This window comes from Diadema setosum, chromosome 13 (genome assembly GCF_964275005.1).
Source record: "Diadema setosum chromosome 13, eeDiaSeto1, whole genome shotgun sequence".
Taxonomy (NCBI): Eukaryota; Metazoa; Echinodermata; class Echinoidea; order Diadematoida; family Diadematidae; genus Diadema; species Diadema setosum.
In genome coordinates, this window is record NC_092697.1 from 6,228,929 (window position 1) to 6,252,788 (window position 23,860).

Here is a 23,860-nt window from a genome sequence, read left to right on the forward strand (position 1 = left end):
TTTTATTACTCACGAACTTGTTTACTGCGTAGTGGCAATAATTGTCAATCGTCTGCGCATTATTTGCATGTCAAAGGACAGCAAATTTCACACCTTTTACCTTCGCGGTTAGCGTAGTCCATTTCATTGATGGAAATGATGGGAACTCAATGCAGTAAACAAAACTTTCTGAACAATGTACTTCATATCTAAAGTAAGTTTTCGAAAAAAATGTAATGAATTACAATTCTAAATAAGTAAAAGTATGACAAAGTATGTTCCAATTTCCATTATGTCGACATAGAAAATATTTGCTTCCCCTGTTTTCGAGTGGAACAAGCCCAACCTGTTTACGAGCCATAGTGTGTTAATAAGTCGCCATATTGCTGATATGCTGTGACAAAATAGCTGTTTTTCGCGGAGATTTGGTGTTGCTAGCGGGCTAGCTTCACCGACAATATGTATGATGTGGCGGTTATACGTCGTAGCTGTACCACTTCTGTGGCTCTATTTGATTACCATCACATACGGTAACACAAATGGTAAGAAATTTTAATTCTCTGTGATATTTTCATATTTTTTTCGGAAGCCTCGCATTCTGTCGTGTGTATATTACTAGTATGTACATTGTACGGCCAGAGCCAAGACGTGCGTGTTGTACTGTGGAGGTGCTTGCACTGTGTACCCGACTCGCGCGGGACGGTGCTCGCTGGGCCTATGGGGCCAATATACACCTGTCGTGCCCATGTCGTGCCAGCTGTAACGTTAGTTGGTAGGAAAATGCGTGTTTTCCTTGGCATAGTGATTTAATGTTCTGTTTTCCGATCCAGCTCATATTTTTGTAAGCATTTATTATCACTGTGCAAGTGATTGAATAAGGCATGGGTAAAGCGTTTGGAACCAACAAACAAAAGGAAACGGTCACAAGCTGTCTTCTCGAAATGCTCTGTGTCCTCAGGCTCCACCATGAGACCTAACTAACTTTCTACCAATCTTTCGAACGCAATAAGTGTAGCTGTAAACGTTAACGTTAGGGTGTCTAGATCTATTTGTATTCTGTATTATTTAGTCAGCAAAATGTCCAAGACACATCCACGCTATTATAAACTTATGTAGTCTCAAGGAAGTTTTAAGACAAGACAAGACAACCGCGTGATTGGTGATCAACAACAAGAGATGGAGTTCCAACTGGCTGTAATTATTCAAACAGTTGTCGGGTTTTTTTTTAACAGTACGGTAGACAAGATGTGTGGCATGGTCTACACAGACGGTGTACAGAAGAATCCCACAGCATAGGTGCACTTGTGCCTTTTTGTTGATGACCTGGTTCTCTGCCGCCGTCTTCCTGAGCAATCTAATGTTGGCTGTATTTTGCTTGTGTGTTTTTAAAATGAAATGAAGTCTTAAAGCAGCATGTAAAAAAAGGCAGTGTACAGGTATACAACCACAATGTTTGCAGGGTGGTCCACAACTTGAAATTTTAGCATGTTGCAAGCTCAGAATCGGAGAATATTGCAAAGCGGAGCGCACATCACATACACTACGCAATATTTCGCAGCGTGTCTCCCTTTGTGCTGCTTTCATTCAATGTTCTCTCTCATGTTTTGCCCACATACTGTATATCTTATTTCTTAATCTTAGTACATATACCAGGTAGTTTGATGTTTCTTATCATGTTCTGCACATGTTTTTCACATGTTTGAATACATTTTATTTAGAGCTTGTTGCAAATTCTTTAGGATGTTGCATAGCATGTTACTAGCTTTTGAGGATGTTGCACAAGAATTTTAGCATGTTGCAGCGACAAGCTAAAACCCCTCATGGACCACCCTGATTGTCTAGAAAGTAAGAAAAAAATTTATTTCTACCGTAGTGATGGTTCCCTAGCACTTGCAAGTACATTGTAACTCCTGCTTGTGTTCTAAAGTTGGACTAAAGCACGGGTTCATTAGCTGTTTTATTGATGAATGAAACTGCCCATGCCACAAATAGGCACGCTGCCGCAAATGGGAATACAAACTCTACAGTTGTATGCAATGATTGTACATCTGTAGACCACCTAGTCTATTCCGCATTGCATTTTACGAGCGTGTGGCTGTATCCAGTGACTCGGGTCGTGGGTACAACCACACACTTGTGGCTGGATGGTATTAAAGACAAACATTGTTTTTTCTTACTTTCTAGACAACTTTATTTTCTTAAGAATAGATGGTCTCTAAATCATTCTCATTGTCTGTTTTCCTCTCTTTTTTTCTTGTCTCAAATGTTTGTCTGTTTAAATGCAAGTTTTCTCTTGAAGGTTTTACTTTCTAACCCAAGGCCTTGGGTTTGGTGCATTCCTGTTTTGCGATCGATGGTGGTGTGGCCATGCCAACAGCCAACCAGCAGTCAGTGGTGGCTTGATGATAGCGCTACCATGCGTACCCTTTACATACTCATGTACATAATAGTACAACATGTATGTGGCGCTGTTCATGCTCTTTGTTATGCACATGTTTGCATTTTGTGTGCATGGCCAGGGCAACGCTTGCTAGCAGTCAAAGTCCTGTGAGACTATATTGCGATTAATCCTAATCTATCAGAAGTCCCCCAATCAATCGTAACTTTTTGAAATCCATCATATTAAAAAAGAGAATACAGATGAGAATGATGGAGTGGAAAAAAAAAAGACATTGCAGAATTAGAGAGAAGTCTAACAGCTATGATAAATAGACCTTATTTTCATCGCTTTGCGAGCTGGTGGTGAGTGAATGAACTCGTACATTGCCTGTCAACATGGCTACACACAGCAGGTTTCGTACACAATACAGCAATATCCAGCTTCTCTACAGTATATACCAAAAGAAACTTTGCGTTAAATTTACGTGTAACGCAAGCGCCGATCGGTACTGCGTTAATCTTTCTGCGTTACAAAATTAACGATCACGGTGCGTGAATGATCGTTACAGATCGTTACAGATCGTTACTGTGCGTTACAGATCGTTACTGTGCGTTAATTTTTAGCGGCTTGCGTTAGCGGACTTGTCATGTGGACTGGCAAGAAATCTCGGAAATTGCGAGACTCGGAGATGCCTCGGTTAAGTAACTGTCGTTCGTAATATTTACTACGGACAATTTCCTGCCGGCGGAAGGCATTTAAATAGCGATATCAAATACCGAAAAGGTTTTGTAGTTGAGCAGAACTCCCCTGGCAATGTCGTATTTTCATGGTAGTCAAATTTGTACTCATGGGCGCAGTCAATGGAATCGGGCAAGCAAAAATTTCGAAGCCACATTTTTCCCCACCTAGACAACATATTCCATCGAACATTGAACCCATGTCAAATCACGCATACGCAAGCCTAAAACTAACGCCGACTGTCTAACGTTAGCGATGTCACGATTTCAACAACGGTCAGACACTTACTCAATTCAAAAAGGTGCAAAAGTCCATTTAAATTCCAATACACAACGTGTGTCTCGCCGAATAACTGGTGGTAGTGTGTGGTGACAAAGCCGATTATTTCGGCAGTAAAAGTAGCTGCAGCAGAAGAAAATGTCTACCACATTCTGCTCGCATTTACACTGCCAGCAGGTGAGTCAAGTGGTGACAAGATAGGCACGCTTCACATGAAAGTTAACCCAGAAACATGAAAATTCCCACGATGCCAAGGTGCCAGAGTGGGGAATTTGGAGGGGTGGAGAGTGAGGGAGACCAATCAACAGAAGAAACCGCGCGTACTGGCGCATTCTCGGAGGTCATGAACAGTCTGGGGTCTTGGAGATGAACAGAGAAGGAATGTTTAATTAAAGATAGCTCAAGTCGAAGACCCATGATTACAAACGCTGATTCTTTTTTTTCCCCCTTTCATTTAACATGCCTTCACGTTTAGAAATGGTTGCACTCCTTAAAAAAAAAAAAAAAAAAAAAAAAAAAAAAACTCTCCTGCGATTTTTAAAACGTCAAACTTACCATGAAAGTGTTACTACTTGTAATACAATAGTTAATACTATACCTATTGCTTTAATCATACAATGTATCTGTATAACACAAATTTGACTACCAATGGCAATAAAAGATACTTGTATTTGTTTTGTGCGGAGATTTTTTTGTCTTTATCCCGACTAGTTCCTATGAAATTTCTAATGTTTTTACGGCAGCATCAACAGCCTAAAATAAATTACTGAGAGATTTATAGATTATGAAATTTTTGGCAACCATCCATTTGAACGTCAGGCATAAAAAGCTCCTGATATTCAGCAAAAACAACTCAACAGATCAGAGACAAAGTTCCTTCAAATTTTTGAGAAGTAGCACGCAGATTTGCTGGGCGTGGTAGGGTCCATGCTTTGAGATCGTCATAGTCGTGTTGTCACCAGGGAGGTGGAGTGTCTCTCTTCAGGGAGGTGAGACAACTTCACCTCCCTGCTCTCTTCCACCTCCCTGTTGTCACGGAGTATCGGGAAGTTCTCACAAACTCCAGGATCACCCCTCCCTGCCAACTCCATGTTGCTCCCAGGGAGGCGGGAAGAGTCTCTTCCCACCTCCCTGTTGCTCCCCAACGTGCATTGTGAATGCGTGGCGTTTCTTGTCACCGTCAGTACCCGAGGCTGCTTTGTATTTGTCTTGGAATATTGATTCTTCTTGTCATGACATGAGTGTAGTAATCGTTTTGCATGGCTATGTAAAAAATTGTGATACAACGTGTACTCAATTCGTCTTTGTGATTTTTTTCTTCAGTCCAAAAGGAAGACAAAATAGTATCATGACGTTTGCAATTGTTCGAAAGGTCTGCTTTTGATAACTCACAGACTACTCAGTAATCACCCTTGTTTTCCCGCTCCCAGGCCCTCCAATTTTATTGAGCAATCCACACGCGCGCGCAAATTCCTTTGCCATGTGGTTTTGCCAGCCAGCTGTCGGAATGTGCTTTGAAGTTACATTTCAGCCTGGCCTGGCTGGCATGAATGGGTGTCGAGTTTCAATCAATACCTACTGTTGTTTTATTCTTGTATTTGAACATGTCGTTTCACCTGACAACACACATAGATCGGGAAGGTGTAGGGCTAGGGAAGAGGTTTTTGTTGTGTGTTGCAACCTAATCCGGGCAATTAACCCCAGAGGGCAATTACCCCCCCCCCCCCTCCCCGCTAAATACTGGTTAATGGTAAGGTTAGAGTAAAGATTAGGGTTAGGTTTAGGGTGAGGAGTTTGGGTTATGGTTAGGATTAGGGCCAGGGGAAGGGTCCGGGGTAATTGCCCAGGAAGATAAGAGGGACGCGCTTTTGTTCTTGGTCAAATCGATTTTCCTAGGTGATGCTGTGGAGCTAGAAAGGAACAAAAAAAGCAATTATGATGTCTGGCGTACTTCCGGGACGTCTTATTTTTCTTGCACTCTGAAATTTCCTATTGTTTGGCGTTATCAATGTCGTTAATTGTTGTATAGTTACCCTCTTTCGCATTATAAACCTAAAGTCCATAGAACATTCATACGCATTAAGATCACACTCGAAAAGCTATACTGGTGTATAGTTTGAACGCAGCAAAATTAAATAACGAATATCCCGCAGATTTTCCAAAATTATGCGTCATGTGGGTACATTCATTTTCTTTTCTTTTCTTTTTTTTTCATTTGTCTTCTTGTCGATGTGGGGGGTAGATTCAGGATATACTTTTCCTTTTCCCCTTTCGGCCCGGTGCGATTACTTCTGGTGCTGACATTCTTTCTGCTCGTCTTCCGATTATACTGTTGTTGTAAATAAATGCGCATGGAGTCCCAGCTGTATCGCAAAAAAAAAAAAAAAGAAGAAGAAAAAAAAAAAAGCTATCTAAAGTTGACCTTCAAATACAAGTAAAATCTGAATCAATTCAATGGTACGGGTTCGCGGTTTCAATCCCCTCGAAGCCCGATATTTGCCTTTCAGCAAGACACTTTATCCACAAAAGGCCAGGGCTCCACACTAACTTTTATTTTGGTGGCCCGATCGGGCCACCAAAATGATTGATTTTTATTTTGTGGTGGCCCGAAAAGAAAAACAAACAAGCAAAATTACCGGTCCTACTAAACAGAAAAATAAATATCAAGTATTACTAAAGTGATACAGGTACCCAAGTCTAAAATAAATGAATAGAAAATTTAGTCATCTTAAACCGTTATTCTGAGTGCTACGATTTCGCAAATAGGCTTATAGATTATCATAAAAGTTGATGCCTATTAAAGTGGTCAAAATTTACGTTTGAAATGAGAAAGTGGGAGCATTTGCAGACATTGTAAACATCCGACATTTGTTTTAGCATCGTAAAGAGCCAAAAATTACCGTTATTTATTTCTGATGGAAATTCAAGCAATCATCCAACATTTACAAGTATTTTAACACCTTCCGGAGCCGAATGTTACCGTTAATCATTTTCAAATGTAAAAAAAAAAAAAAAAAAAAAAAGCAACCGACATTCATTCTAGCATCTTACGGACCTGAATATCATCCTTATTCATTTCCGAACGTGAAAGCAAACATCCGCTCTTTATTTTATCATCTATGAGCCGATTGATACCGTTAATCATTTCCAAACGTACAAGCAACAATCTGTTACTTTAGCATCGTACGGAGCAGAATATTACCGTTATTCATCTCCAAATTCAAAAGCAAACACCCGACATTTATTTTATGATCGAAAGAGCCGAATGTCACTGCTGTCCACTTTCGAAAGTGAAATGAATCATCTGACATATTTCAGCATCGTAACGGAGCCGAATGTAATATTGTTTTTCATATTCAAACGTAAAAGCAGACATCCGACATTTACTTTAACATCAAACGCAACTGACTGTTATTGTTATTCATTTCGAAATGTTAAAAAATAGCAAATGTCTGATGTTTATTTTAGCATCTTAATTATGGAGCAGAATGTTACTGCTTTTCACTTCCGAACGTTCAAGCAATCATCTGACATTTATTTTGGCATCTTCCGAAGCCGAATGTTATTTGGCACTATTTACTTTCGAACGTAAAAGCGAACATTCGGCATTTCATCGTCGTACGGAGCTGATGTTATTCATTTCCGAACGTCAAAGGGATCATTCGACATATATTTTAGTATCTTCCGGAGCTGAATGTTATTGCCATTTACTTTCGAACGTAAAAGCGAACATCCAGCAATTATTTCATCATCGTACTGAGTTGAATACTATTGTTATTCATTTCCGAATGCCAAAGCAAACTTCAACATTTATGTTAGCATCTTCCGGAGCTGATTGTTATTGCTATTTACTTTCGAACATAAAAGTAAACATCAGACATTTATTTATCATCGGACGGAGTTGAATACTATTGTTATTCATTTCCGAACGTCAAAGCAAACATGAACTTCACCATGAAACGCAGTTAAATGTTACTGTTATTCATTTCGAAATTTAAAAGCAAACATCCGACAGTTATTTAGCATCGTATGGAACAAAATATTACTGTTATTCACTTCCGAACGTAAAAACAATCATCTGACATTTATTTCAGCATCTTCAGGAGCCGAATGTTGTTGCTATTCACTTTCGAAAGTAAAAGCAAATATCCAACATTTATCTCATCGTTGTACGAAGTTGATTATTATTGTTATTCATTTCCGAACGCCAAAGGAATAATTCGACATTTACTTTAGCATCTTCCGGAGCTGAATATTATTGTTATTTACTTTCGAACGTAAAAGTAAATTTCCGGTATTTATTTCATCATCGTACGGAGTTGAATATCATTATCATTTATATTCGTCCGTCAAAGCAAACATTCGACATTTATTTCAACATCTTCCGGAGCCGTATTTTATCCTTATTCATTTCCGAACGAAAAATCCAATATCTAACATTAATTTCAGCACCGTACGGAGCAGAATCTTACCATTATTCATTTCCAAAAGTATAAGCAAACATCCGACATTTATTTTTGTATAATACGGAGTCGAATATTACCGTTATTCATTTCCAAAATTAAGAGCAAACATCTGACATTTATTCTAGCAGCTTACGGAGCCGATAGTTACCGCTGTTCATTTTCAAAACTAAAGGCAAACATCCGGCTTTTTTGGTGGCCCGGCGTGCGTTTTTGGTGACGCCGGTCGCAAATTAACAATTCGCGAAATCGTGATTCGATTCGCGAAAAGACTCCGCTATAAAATCGCTACACTCGGCGGGGGCTACGTCATCCTTTCACCAGGTCTCGTTACAAAACCAAAATCTCGCGTGAGTTCTTGCGTTACCTATCGTTAATTCTAACGAAACATCGTTAATTTGCGTGAGAGATCGTTACTCATCGTTACTCATCGTTACTCATCGTTACTACAAACGTTAATTTTCCCGATCGTTACTTTGCGTTACTAACGATTCAGGTGAAAGCGCTTGCGTTAATGAAACGTTAATGTTGATTAACGCAAAGTTTATTTTGGTATATACTGTATGTGTAAGACGTGTGAGTGTAGCTTGTATAAGTATCCAGCCACTCAGAATATGGCTACAACCACACGTGTGTGGCTGGCTAGTAAAGACGTGCGTTTGGTTGTACATACACTGCCAAAACAAAAGTCAATCTCTTCCAAAAATACAAAAGTGCTGTATCATGTGAAAGTGTTCAAAGCTGTACCATCCTGGAAAGCTTCTTTTATCACTTTTCCACACAATTCTGACATGTAAAACTGATATGGAATAATCTTCAAATATAATTACTGCACGGACATGCCCAGTCAAGTAATATTTATTTTCATTTCATCATTTTGCTCAATTTCTATTCGTGCGTCCGTGTGTTTTTTAAATACCATTATATTTCACCTACATGTATCTTATAAATTTATAAGGGATGGTGAAAAGTAATTACCATCACAAAAATGCATTTTCCGTAGAAAGTGGCTAATGATTATGCAATGAAGCATGACTCGGTTGTCTTCCTATCTCAGAGGCAGATCCAGTTTGGCACATGCTTCAAAAATTTTCGAGTTGGGACATCAAACATTGGTTCAAATGAAATCAGACAGTTGTGACCAGCTGGTTATGAGATCCTGGGGTACCAAATAAAAATCAGCCATTTTGTTGAATTATTCATTTTTGTAAAAGGTTGTACCCTGGGTTGCCAAAATATGGAAATTATTTTGGTGCTGGAGCTAGCGCACGCTAGCCACTGCACTGAACTGCACTGCACTGAAGCACACGCTATTGCTAGCACAGCGTACCATGCATGCATTGCACAACATGCAGTGGCATGGGAATGACTATGTACACGCACACACAATGCATGAATTTCTCTGCGGCTGTCCTCGAGTGGACGTGAGGTGGCGCTACACAATGTGGTACCCCGGGGTAACGTGTGATGCATCAATTGATTCCATTCTCTTGAAACTCCATGGTGGTCTAAAGTCTGAGTAACAATAGCATTGAAAAACCAGTGCAATGAGTGTCTCCATCTTTGTGTGGTCATTAATAATGATGGAAATTGACCAAGTCTAGGGCTCCATGCACCATATTGTCCATAGCATCTACAATCTATTAAAAAAACACACACACACAAACAAAACAAAACAGTGAAAAGATATAGGCTGGCATTAGAAATAAAATTAATTTAAAGAGCCTTGATGTGAAGATGTCATGGGGGGGGGGGGGTATTACTACCTGAGCAGCAAACAATGACCTCCAGAAGTTGGAGTATGCTGTCACACTACAACCAACAGAACTACCGGTATGCATAGTTTTGGTGTTAACTGCCCCCCCCCCCCCCCCCATGAAAATTGTGCATGTGCATGAATGTGCATGTGCGTAAACCAGGGAATTTCACTTTTTACTAATTATCATTCAATTCAGTGAGTTTGAAAAGTGACTTGAATGATGGCAGAGGCCATGTCGGTGGATAGAACAGACTTTCGCAATCACAATAATGATTAAGACTTTGATTCACCTTGAATTACAGCATTATACCATGATGTTGGGCATATAATATATAGAACTTGTGTATTTGCCCCTCTGCATCCTCTTGAAAAAAAAAAAGAAAAATTACAATGTATAATTTGTACAATGTACAATGCTACACTGTAATTGCATGCTAAGGGTAAATGTGGAATAAAGAGAAAATGTTGTATGGGGCATAACAATAAGCCAGTTCGGGGTTAGCTCATGTACAGATGGGTACAAATGACCTTTCTTCTTTCTCGGTTGATTAGGCACGCCACTAGTCTTCAAGCAACAGAATGCATTAGCTTGCCTGATGTAACAATTCATGAAATTCATCAGTCATGTTCAAACAAAGGATGTACTCATGTAGACCAGGTGATCAGAATGATCCATCAGTTGACACTTTGGAAAACATCCATTTATTTTGCATTGAATGTAATGACAATCTTCTTCTATTGATATTGCCAAATACTGCTTTTGCTGCCATGTGGATGTGATGGCAAGCACCACTTTAACACAAGGATTACTTGAATAATCATTGCATCACAGATGCTTATCTCAGTGAATTTAAAAACCAACATGCTCTGCTGATACAAATGACCTTTTTTCTGCTCATGCTCAAAGTGGAACCCCGAACTGGCTTATTGAATAATGTTCCCATGCTTCTGTAGGTTGATTGTAAGATTGTAAGGTAAGATTGTAAGGAGTTCACACTGTTGCTGTTTCTTTTGTATCTATGTATACATACATACACTTCTGTGCAAAAGAAAAAAAAAAGGATAATATGAAAAGCTTGTTGACAGTTTGTAATGTTAGACTAGAAAAAGCTGACTGACATGCTACAATGTACCATTGCAGTGCTGAAGATTGAGACCCCGTTTACAGTGCGAGGCTCGGCCGTGGCCGAGCCCTCCTTCATTTCAGTGTAAACGCGCAAAAGGCCAAATGCGAGGCTGCATTTGGCCACGCTCTGGAGGTGGTCTTGGCCGCAGCCGAGCCCAGCCTCTTCTTTGTGTAAACGCAAACTGGGCCAAATGCGCGGCCAATTTTAGTCTGGCTTCCAGACCCTCTGCCCGTACTATTTCGCTATTCACGATATTAACCCCCTCAACGTCGAAAACTAGTATAGTTAAAGGTGGTTTTGTCCTGCAAAGGATTTTTCCTTCGGCAAAGGCCTTTGCCCAAACGGCGACTTCGTCGCCGTGGAATCTAGTTGGCAAAGGGTCTGAAAACCAGGCTATACCAAATTGCGTTTACAAGTAGAGCGCCACTACAACAAAATATTGAAAGGTTTGAATTAAAAGCGCGGCCGAGCCCGGCAGTGTAAACGGACAAAATTGCGGGGCTCGGCCCCAGAATTGAGGCTGGCCTTGGCCGCGGCTCGGCCCAGCCCCACACTGTAAACGGGGTCTGAGTCTTGTTCTTCTGAAAAATATTAAAATATGCCCAGTTGGCTGTTAAAATGGTTGAGGGTTGGCTGCTGAATAGCCGGGTTCATTTTCCAGATTTCTCAACTATAGATGAGAATTCTGGTGCCACCACTACTGGATGGAAAGCCTTCTACAGATCATGACGTCATACATAAAAAACGATAAAATAGAAATAAAATTCCACAAGATAATATCATTTTTATATGAAAAGTACACATTCCCTGAAATTGTTACGGACATCAAGTGTAATGTTATTCCCCCTGCTTTTGAAAAAGGTAAGTCTATTGTGTATTCATAATATTAGAAAAGTGAAAATATGTTGAATTTTCTGCATTTATATTTTCTTTATATTATTTTCCATATTATGTAACATTATGATCTGTAGTAATATTCTCATCCGGCGGTGGCAGCACGAAAACTTCCAAAATTCATAACTTTTGAACAGATTTTTAAACCGATTTTCCTCAAACTTTCACTGATGTGTTCTGCTAATATTGCTGCATTCTCTCAATTCACGTACATTGTACATGTAAGGGTTTCATTCCCTTTAAAGTGATTTGCACAATTTGTTCCTTTTTGGAGAGAATGGGGAATCCACCAACAGGTGCAAATTTGCAACTACATGTTGAACACATGTGTATTGTATGTATATGTGTACAGGTGTACATTGTATATAACCCTCATGCTCTTGTTTGCTTTTTAATAATGAATGATTGATTAATTTAAAACAAAACAATAACAGAACTGAGGTTTTTTTCTTGGGAGAGGTGAGTCAGTATCTACAATTTCTAGAAAAGCACTCTGAGAGCACAAACCTCCGCCAAGCAGCTACTGTCCACCGATGATCTTGCTCTTCCCAAAGAGATTTTTCTCTTCTCCACCACTGGGGAAAAGCTCTTTGGGCTGAGAGCAGTGATTTCCTCCCATACAATGTATGTATACATGCTGAAAAATCGCCTGATTTCCCAATTAATAGAAGTCTTTGTTGCGTCGTAAACCCTCAGCTGCACGGTACGCCTTGCCCTAGCAGAAACTAGAGCACGCACTTCAGTGCACGTTTTAAGACTTGCACAGCTTGACCTCCCAAGTTCATTGACCAGACATGTACCTGTCAAAATATAAAAAAAATCCTTCTTAAATTCCCCAAAATTCTCGGATTACTACCAAAATTTAATCATTTGTTCACATGTGTCATTCTCAACCTTTCCTGTAAAGTTTCATCCAAATCCATTAACTGGTTGTATTTTGAGTTAATTTGCACACGGACAAACAAACAACAAACCCACGGTTTAATGAAAACATAACCTCCTATTTTTGCGGAGGTAAAAAAGGAAGAAAAACAAAGAAAGAAAAATTAGCTACATGTACTGCACTGCAGAGATGGGCGGTTTGCATTCTTTAGACAAAAGTCTGTGTTTCTGAGAAAAACCCAGGTGTTATTGGTGCCCAAGAATGTCCCTCTGATTTCGTAAAAGTTTGATCGCCATAAAGTAAGCCTTCAAGATTCAGAACGTACATCGTATGGCATACATGTAATCATTATGCAATGTGAAGTACAGGCACAACTGAACCTTGAGTTTTATACCCCTTTCAGTAACTCATGCATTTTCAGCCAGCTCCTGGCCCGCACTAATTTGGCCCGCGCTGAGTAGTAAAAATTGTGTTCAGTACCCGGTAACTATAGCGGAGCCGCTTTACTTTAACAACCCATTCACAAACTCGGCCACATAAGGGATACAGTAACTACCATGGTAACTGAACATAATTGTGACCTTTGACCGTGCAAGGAATTTTGGCCTGAGTCTGGTGCTGCTATCGTTCTTAAACTCTTCAATCAGCATGAGGCCCGAGCCTGGCGGGCGCCTGGTGCTAGCTTCAGCAGGGCCAAAATAGCCCGCTCCTGGCGTGGGCCACTTTGGCCCGACCCTTTCGTAAACTCAAAATCTTACGACTTGGCTCAGGCCTGATCGAGCCAGAGGTATTACTTAAAAGGGTATGAAAGGGGAAATCAAGTCCAAATATAATAGTCTAATAAGAAAGAGTAAAGTATAACAAATTCAACAGTATTAATTTAATCGAAATCGGATGAAAAATGAGAAACTTATTACATTTGGAAACAAGTTCTTGAACAGTCAATATGAATATATATGCAAATGATGGCAAAGTGAACATGTTATTCCCTCACAACTTACCATATTATAGTTTGTACATAAAATGTTGAAATTTCCAGTTTGTCATTCAAACCCACGCTGTAATTATGCCCAAGGCTCAAATCCTCGTATCTAACTGATCACTATTCTGAAGTTATTTAACCAGGAATAACGTGATGTTTCAGACTTCAACAACAGAAACATTGAATTTTCGTCATTTTTTTTTTTTGTACACGACCAATGGAAAATTGTGAGAGTGTGACAGGGTTAGCTCACTCATTTGCATATTTTGTTCATATCCACTGTACAAGAACTGTTTGCAGAAATTAGCAAAACTTCAAATTGTCATAACTTCCTTATTTTTCATCCAATTTCAGTCAAACTTTTACTGTTGAACTCGTAAGATTTTACTCTTTTTTTTTTAAATCAGATTAACTTATAGTCAAATACATGTATTTGGACCTAATTTCCTCTAGGCTGCAGTATACGCTGAAATATCAACCACAGGCAACACCATGAGTTGGCAGCTGGCCACTGTTAGACAGGTGGCCATTATATGCAGGGCCTTTAAAATAAACTCTATATCCAGATTCTGTCCAGATTCTGTTCCAAATCATATTGTGAGAGAAGTGTGAATTTTCATGTTTCAGGGCAGTGATAACATGCACGGAGGCAGCCCAAAGTGGTACATGTAGTATTGTTGTTGGTAGATTGGACTTTCTGTCAAAAGCCTGTGAGATGTTTATGTTGCAGTGTACTATTACTGTACATGGACATGTTTTCATCATATTACCCTTGTAGTGTCTGCAAGATGGCATCAGCTCACATCATACATGTATGTATGTATAATTGGAGGGTGATGGTGATCATCTTCTGTTCCAACAGAAAAGAGACTATTCTCTGGTTGCTATTCCAGCGATAAAGGGTGATGTACAGTGTGTACATTTTGCACATCCTATGCTGTGGTGTTGTACAGTACATGGATGGCTTCCTGTTTGTCTGGACAGTACTAAAATTCTTATCTTGCTCCTCATTTTTACAGTTGTCATACAGTATACATGTAAGTTTTTGCTCCTTTCTATACAAATTATGTCCCATCACATCTATTCCTGTAGGCACTGGGGGAAAAAAAATCAAGTGTACATTCCTCGGAAAATAATTTTGTTATCCAGTTCGTAACAATAGTTTCACATATTTCCCATCAAAGAAAAAAAAAAATCCTTGTTTACCGGCAGCCAAACAAAAGTGGCTCTTTGAGGGGTGGTGGTACAAGCTGTAATGTTGAATGTGTGGCCTTTGCTGCGTTACTGTGTGTGTTTTTGCTGGTCTTGTGCCAATCACTAGGCCTCGTCAAAGCCCTTTGGTTTCGCTAACCAGACATTTGACACACCTCGTCGGATGACAGTGGCATTAAAATTGCCCCTTTCATCCCCGTGGTCAGGAGAGAGTGTAGACCTGCCGTGAACTTGGATTACAGCGGCCGATTATCGGCTAGAAAAACAAACGGATTATTTCCACTCCCATCTTCCAAACAGCTCTTTGTTCTCTCCATGCTTGGAGTGAGAATGGATAGAATGATGGAAGGAAGGAATGACAGAAAAAAAAAAAAAGATGAGGACATTAGTGAAGAGTTGTCTGTCATGGACATTTGTATGCATATCATGTCCCTGTGAAATATTTGACCCCTTGCGAGCTGATAACTTTGTTTGTTTGTTTGTTTTTTGGTTTCACCGAAGGGTACGTAAGCTATAGCTCGATAAAGACAGTCATGTCAATTTTCATTTCTAGAAAAAATGCCCTCCCTTAGAGGTAACATGCAAACTGGTCAAATTTGACAAGGTTTTATACTTTCAATTGATTTTTACGAGGTGATGACATCATCCAATCAATCTGAAAGACCATTCAACAAGCTATAACATACTGAAATCTGGGAGAAAGTCAGCCAAGGATAATTGAGATAGGCTTGAGTAAACTTGAAATTTGATGATGTCATTTTGAAAATTTACCTTTTTTATTTCATTTAGGAATTTGTTACTTTTTAATCATTTTTCCAGCATCGCCCACCCATGAAATGACATGTACAACTCATCAGCTTTCAGAATATGTAAAGAAAATGGGGGCTCACCATGCATCCTGACGAGTAAAATCGGATTTTAAAGTGGCGGTTTTTGGCATGGTTGCACTGTATATCGCCATTGACACGCGTGCGGAATTTCAACTTTGACGGGCGTGTATGATGTCATATTGAGTTGGATTGACTTGAAACTTGGTAGAATTATTCCTTGACATTTTAGACATCCTATCCATGTGAAAAATCGGGAAATTTCTATTGCATACAAGCTGTGCGTGCGTATATGCGCACGCGCGTACGCATCCATCAAATTTTTTCAATTTTTCAAAAAATGTTCCAAATGATCTGAAACGTGAGCAAAAAAATTTTGAGCTCGATTGGAGCATGTCAACATTTCAATGCACACGTACACGTACGTTTTTGGTGTAGAGATAAATTTGAGAATATGAGTGATAAGAGCTGGATTTGAGCTATATGAGACGTAAATTTCATCGAGAAATTCCATTCAATTATTGAGATATGAGCGAAAATGTGATTTTAGATATGAGGTCATAGTGATGTCACGGTCAACCAATCACAACGATACATTAGATCTGTCGTCTGTGGGACATCATACATGGTGTAAGTTTGAAATTGATTGTCAAAGAACTTTTCGAGTTAACCTCTACCCAACATTTGAGGAGAAATAAAGAAGAAGAAGAAGAACAAAGAATCCGTACAGATACAGTAGGTGATTCGAGAGGATACCTGGTACTTGGATCACCTAAATATACATTGTATAGGGAGCACAACTATATATATAAATGTAAAGGTGTTTAACTGTTAACTTCCTCAAAATCTAGTCCAAAGCAGCTTCACATACTGTACTCTTATGACACTGGTGTGGGTTTGAGTGTACATGTGCTTTACATGTTAGTACCTACAGGTCCATGGTTGTACATCGTACATACGTGTCCACTGTACATGTTGTATGTCAATATTGAACATCCTCCTGACATTTCTATTAGGGGAAAACAGGGAATGACTAATCTGAGCAAAATTCAATGTATTTTGTAAACAAAAAGGTACATTGTAGGGTGTATTGAAGAATTTACTCTGTATGGTCATGAATCAGAACTGTACAATTACCCTGATGCAGTGCTTGTGCATTTAATAGACTTTGAGATAAGAGGTATTTCTGGTTCTTCAATATGAACAGGATAAGTTTTGACCCTCGACGGCTTATTGCACTGCATGCATGCATCTGGTATTGCTTTAATCATGCCACAAACTCCCTTTTGTAGCCATGCTGCAAAATAAACAGTAGAGCATTAAATGTTATTTTGCGAAATTTGGCAAATAGTAGGAATGAAAAGCAGATGGATAATGGATTCAGTTTTACAGAACTGGCAACATTAAACTACTTAATACTGTAAAAGTGAAAATTTGAACTCATCCGCGTGACCAGAAACTGATATAAAAATAAAAAAGCATGCAAACATTTTTGCTTGTCATGCATACATGCGGTGTAGTATGTTCCACTGATTAATGTCTTGATTCCATGCAATTAAAAACATGCAGAATTCATCTTATCCTGCCAAGCATAAAGATATCAATTTTTACAGTAGTACAAGCTCATTCTTTAGTACCAATACATGTAGATGTGATTTCAAATGCAGAGGGGACATACTGTACATGTACTGTTTTCATATCATGACTCATGAGCTACTCTCATGCATTTGTTAGATTATAACAGGCTGTAGTGTACTTTGAGAGCACATCTTTTAAAATGCCACCTCGATGGATATTTTAAGTGATGTGTGGAACATTGTACCCAAAAATAAATAGGTATGGTGTTGAAATTGTTGGGAAAGGTGGTGGTAAAGTGCAGAACTGAAATTGGATATATGATATAGCAGAAACTACCCTGCCTCATGCACAATAAATACAAAGCATGCGATTGAGAGGATGCAACCATGTCTTACAAGGCTTTGGCAAATTACAGCAGTTAAGTGTCTATACATCAATCAAGGTGTCCTGCTTGCCCTACCTCATTCTTTTCCCTTTCTTTCTCTTGTCTTCTTTGTGCGTACAACAAGCACACTCCCCAGCAGACTGCATAGAGTATTTTACCACGTTTTGTCAAAACATCCCACTTTAGTACTTTGCCAGTGGTTGAGTGTTTATTTTCTTGACTTGTTATTCCCCCCCCCCCCCCCCCCCCCCCCCCCCGCAAATCCAGCCATTGCTCTTTCCTTCCCAAGCCATTAGTTCATTTGCTTTGTGCGAGCAGCTTGCTGGATAGAGAGACTTGTTGTGAAATTTTCTCTGGAATGCTGGCTTATGTAATTGAGCACACACACACCCACACATACTGTAAACTTTAAACTACAAAACATGGTATACAGTATAACAAGTCTCATTCACTGTGGCTATGGATATGTAGGACTGGCTGTATGATTTACTACTTTGTATCATACGTGGCTGCAGTGAAGGAAGCTGCTTCCATTGTTTAAAGGGAACCCAAACACAAAGAGCAATGTGGATTGAGTGAAAGCAGCATCATTTACAATTAGTAGAACACATCAGTGAAAGTTTGAGGAAAATCGGACAATCGATGCAAAAGTTAAATGAATTTCTAAAGTTTTGGTGTTGGAATCACTGGATGAGGAGACTACTAGAGGTTAAATATGACATATGTGTGGACAACAATATAAAGAAATATAAAGAAAATTCTACAAAAAAAAAAATCACTTCTCTAGGATAATAAAGGAGCACTTGACTAACCACCTCCAGAAAGCAGGGGGAATAATTGTTACCCTTAACATGTCAGTAAAAAGTTGATGGAATGTACAACTTTCATGAAAAATGATTTTTAATTGATTAATTAATTAATTGATTGATTGATTGATTGATTGATTGATTTCTTAGTGTTATTTTTTATTCTTTACATACTGGTAGTACAAATGTAAATTATGCAATAAGGCAAATTTCTCAGAGCTAATAATTTTTCCCTTGACTTGGCATTGAACATGTCTGTTTGAACTTTTTTTGGCCCTCCTGTGACAGACACTGTTGTGGATCCCAGCCAGGAATCTGGACAACCCATTTCTGGAACACCTTTGCAAGACACATCCACAGGATTAATTCACAATGGGACCAACAACAGCTTCACAACAGTTGCCGCAACGGTTGCAGCAACGGAGCCAGCCTCAGTCGGCGCTGGCAAAGTGCCGGTGGATGCCATGGACACAACAACAACCGCGATTGTGCCAGATGTCGCAGCTAATGCGACGAGAACTACACTGTTGTCCACCATGTCACAGACAATGTTGCAATCTGACGCGCCACAGAGGACTACAATGTTGAATGAGAGCATTCCCACAACCTCTGCAGGAAGTGCAAATGGCAATCATGGAACAACTAGATTTTTAGAAACGTCCAGCATCTGGAATGTAGGAAATACAACTATTAAAGGAATAGATTATTTATCAAATGTGTCATCAACAGCAACAACAGCAGCAGCAACAACAACAACAACAACAGCAAGGAATACTCCGTTGTTGGATGCTAAAACAACGCCAGCAGTTAGACCGCCGGGCGTGATAATCCGTGAACAAAGTATGTACAGATGGACTTTGATGAATACAAGCTTTGTGGAGTAAAATCACACAAACAGCTCAGTGTTTGTTTTTATTAAGATTCTAAAGATATTGCAAAGAGAAAATTACAAGATATAAATTTTGTGTTTTGCCAGGGCAGTGATTTTGGTCACAGTAATATACATTTTGTAGGATGACTTGATGATTTAATTTCCTCACATATCTCCAATCTTACAGTGTACTTGCTCACAAATCTTCACTGAAATTCCCTTTCTTTAAAATACAGAATTTATTCATGAAGAAATTCTACAGGGTATCTGTCACATGCTTTATTTTTCTAAAGTTATAGTATTTCAATAATATTAAGTTCTGTATTAAGAAAGGAGGAGTGAGTTTAAATATCGTAGTCATTGCTATACAGGCCAAGATATAGTTTCATTTCTTTTATAGAAATTAATGGGAGAGCTGTGACATGATCTTATCATATCCTTGTCTCATACAGATTGTTTAAACTTGCAAACCAATTTGTGACTGTCATTACTTGCTCAAAAAAGTATTCCTAAACTTTTTTTTTAATTGTGGCAGACCTTGCAGTGTTCTGTTTGACTGTTTTCTTTGTGATACTGTAAACATGGATATTTTCGTACGACTAATTTTTCGCGCTGGGGGGGGGGGGGGTGGGTAAGAGTTTCACATGTTTTTAATTCCGCGGAATCAAGACATCAACTACTGGGACATATGGCAAGCAAAAATATTTGCGTGCTTTTATTTTCGCGCTAGTTTCGGGTTGCGCGAAATGCGCGAAAATTTCAACACCGTGAAAATTTCTACTTTTACACTAGTAGTATTTGAAATCAATTGCATTTATTCAAACTTCCAGCGAAAAAAAAAAAAAATCATCCCAAATCCTCTCCCCCCCCCCAAAAAAAAAGAGAAATCTTGACATTTAACTGTACCTGATGGTACTTGAAATGGTGCGCATAGAATAACAGAGTTGAGTGTGATTTTTGAACTTTGCTTTTAGATTTGTTGTGACATTTTGCAATGATAATGCTAACTTCAGAGAAAGCCACAGTATCATTAAATAGTGTCTACACTCTGTGGGTCAAGCAATATGTGCAGCTAGTGGGCTGTGATTATACATGTAATTATGTAGAGCAGATCCTCATGACAATCACTCAACCCCCCCCCCCCTCTCTCAGAAAAGAAAAAGAAAAAAAAAAAGAATTTGCTGTCCTGATAACTTTTAAATTTTTAAAAGCTCAAAGAGTGGGATTTTTAATTCATACTTCATTTGGATTTCCGAGAATGAAAATTGAGTGCATATTTCTTTGCAGCTCTGATTATAGACCGTTTCAATTTCGATGGCCTATTCACCTACCGCCGCTAGCGGCGCTATAACGGCCGCCATAACTGGGGGCCAACGGGGGCTTCCAGCGAGCTAGCTACCCAGCGAGTTGCACTTGCAGCTAGCAGCCCAGCGTACCCATCGCGCATAGTTAGCCGGGCGCGGCCGCATGCGCCGCCGGCGGCCGCTGGGTCGGCGACCGCCGCGCTAAAATTGTGATTGTTTTACTCACTGTGGAATTAAGTCATTCAGCGGCATTTAATGCCTTTCTTTTGGACAAATTGAGTAATTCAGACATATCGATCTAAAATTAATGAAAGCTTCAAAGGATCAGAAAAAAAAACACATATTGTGCAGTTGTTGGGTGCACAAAATAAAATAACAGGCGAAAAAACGGAAACGGAAGCTGCACGTCAGTGTGTGAAATTCAGACACTACTGACGCATGGTGAATATAATATACACTTAAGTGAAACACAGCGGTATAAAAAATGCACAGATTTTTGAAACAAACTTTGGCCTATGCCTAATAGATTCTCTTGATTAGGCTAAATCACTGCATATTCATATTCGTGAAATACAGTTGTTCATTTTAGAAGACAGATGGTTCAGATCAAAGATTTTGAGAATTAAATATATATATATATATATATCAAATGCTTGGTGCAATACTTACAAAAGTTAGAATACACTTCCTGGCTACTAGTATACTACATTGTATATGACAAACATTTTAAAGCCTACACTATATACAGCCAAATGTATGTTTCAAGATGTGTAAAAAAAAAATCTTATATTGTAAATTTTTACTTCTTCACTAAGCGTTCAGCATTAAATTGACCATTGGGCCTGGAACTCTGAATTTGAATTAATTTTTGATAAAGTGATACTTATAGATATTAAACTGCCATGAATGGTGGCAAACATCCGTTTCATAAGCATAATTCATATTAAGAAAGTTTGATTTGAAAATCACTTTTGTAGATTATAATTTTAGGCGTTAGCGCGATGTTAAATGCAAGGTTACTTAGACCTTCAACAGTAGAATGTTTGGTTGTTGACATCAGGCGACGTAAATTAACTTCTTTTAAAAGTTTGTACGGCTTAGAAACGTCTAGATTTGCCTTCAGTTTGGTTTACTTAGAGACTTGCCGGAAGTTAGTGACAACCGAAAATGATATGTAGCTAACGTTAGAGGGTTCTAGGTAGAAGTCAATAGGTCTAGACGGGTCTAGATCTAGTCTAGACTGTTGCCTAGAATTCTAGACAAGATCTAAAAAACGTTAGACAGACTTTACCCCACTGGTCCGAGAAAAGGCAAAAGCCTAAAAAGGTTTAAGTTAACTGATCTTATTAGTTGCTTTGATAGCGCCATATCTACTATCTAGCTCAAAACTGATTCATTATTTGTATTTAATTATATCAGTTAACTGCTCAACAGTCTAGGCTTACTATCTAGACGTCTGTCTGCGCCTAGCCATAGTTCTCCCCAGGTGTTTTTTATCCTCTTACACAAATGTGAATATAGATCTAATGTTAAGGGGCTTACACGCGAGTACCTAAACCCAGGTCATCGCAAAAGAAAGTAGAGTCTAACGTGTTACAATTCCACTCACGGATCGTACCGATATTTACCTTGTTTTGGCTACATCTGTATATGCCATCTACCCATTCGCTCATAGCCGGTATAAGTTGTTTAATTTTATTAATTAGCTAACGAAAAAAAAAGTAGACGTTAGAGTTGTCACAAATCCAGATGCGTCGATCGCTGCCAGCGCCAGAGATAGCTAGCTGGCCGGCTGGCGCCGGGTGGTAAAAGCACTGGCTGCCGCTGGCACCCTTGCCACGCACGCACGGCGCTTGCCGACCCGGCCTGGTTGGCCCCCAGTAATGGCGTCGCCTTAAGAGGGCGCACTTCCATGAACAGTCACTTGAATCGGTCTATAGGAGACTGCAAATCATGACATCATCACTTCATCTTTAATTGCATGGATAATGAGCAACATTCACTGTGTTTATAATGCAAAAACATGTGAAAGTTCAAAAAAACATAACATGTCCTAAAGCTTGATTTGGACAAAGTATTTGTTCTTTCAACTTGATAATGCCCCATTTATTACAGTTAACTTTTAAAGGAGTAGCATATCATATTTATCTTTTACATGTTGAATGCCTATGATACTTTATTTAATAGAGGCATGATATGCATGATGTTGATTACTGTACATCTTGTGTGTTCACATTGTGCATCCCAAAAAGCAGAACCGATTGTGCTGCAGGACCCACGAAACAAGACTGTAGAATTCGGCAGTGAGGTGATGCTGCGATGCAAAATTGAGAGCATCTCGACGCCCGAGCTCTGGTGGGAGGTGAACGGCAAGCGCATCAATAGAGGTTTCGGGTGGCAGGTGCGCACCCAGCCACTAGACACCCAGTCGGTGAAAAGCGTCATCAAGGTGAAGGGGGTCAGTCTGGAGCATGCCGGCCGCTACCAGTGCTTGGCCAGGAATGAAGGTGGCACTGTGGCATCCAGGCCAGCCTATCTCATTGTGGAGAGTAAGTTTACACTGATGACAACTGAACTCTGTTTCAGTATATTATTCATAGTGTTGAGACTCACTAGTGGTAGCAACAGCTGCACTTTTGTGCAGCAAGCAGTATGGCATAAATGTGTAGCAGAGCAGTGTGCGACACTACACTGTAGGTAATACTGTTCATTATTAACTCGTTTGTAAGGGTTGTTGCTGAATGAATATGCAGAAAGGTACTGTTTACGCCGAATATTTTGCGAGGTTTTTATTTTTGCGAATTTCGCGAGTCACCTGCTATTCGCGAAATTAAAAACACGCGAAAATATTGACTCTAGTGCCGATGTGAATGTGACGTACAGGATGTACAGTACAGGACTCCACGATCGTGAATTTAACCACTCGCGAAATTGTCGGGAAGTTCCGATTCGTGAAAATTTAGACTCGCGAAATATATGGCGTATACAGTACATGCTTTAATGCGTGATTGCCAGTATTTAGTACTTGAGTCACGTGTACGGGTGCACCCTGCATGTATTGACTGATGCTCTGTGTACTTCATGGATTGCTCAATGGGATTGTCAGACTGTAGGTGGCCAGGAAGTGACACCGTGTCCCCAGCGACTACAGCTTTTGGGAGACTGTGGAGCTACCAAATCGCCCGATCCTTGAGATAGGCCCTGAAACTTGAAATACATGTACCTTCATGTTGTGACAAGAAAAAAAAAAAAATATAACCTGATTTAGGAATAATTTTTGCTCATTGAGATTCATGTGATGCATAACTACTTTTCAATTGCTAATTGTAAGCTCCTTGATTTGTATGTTGGCCACCCAGAGATTGGCACAGGAACCTGCATTCTTGTGATTGT

The 23,860-nt window shown here is 39.4% G+C and overlaps 1 protein-coding gene across 1 annotated transcript in view; it reads left to right on the forward strand.

The window, feature by feature from the left end:
• Positions 1-379: 379 nt before the first annotated feature.
• The window catches only part of LOC140237310 (muscle, skeletal receptor tyrosine protein kinase-like), a 30,862-nt gene continuing 7,381 nt past the window's right edge, over positions 380-23,860 (forward strand). Inside the window, exons 1-3 of the mRNA XM_072317247.1 lie at positions 380-521; positions 18,581-19,132; positions 22,723-23,016. Of these exons, the coding sequence (XP_072173348.1) occupies positions 443-521; positions 18,581-19,132; positions 22,723-23,016 (925 nt within the window). The 5' untranslated portion in view covers positions 380-442. The remainder of the gene's footprint in view (positions 522-18,580; positions 19,133-22,722; positions 23,017-23,860) is intronic.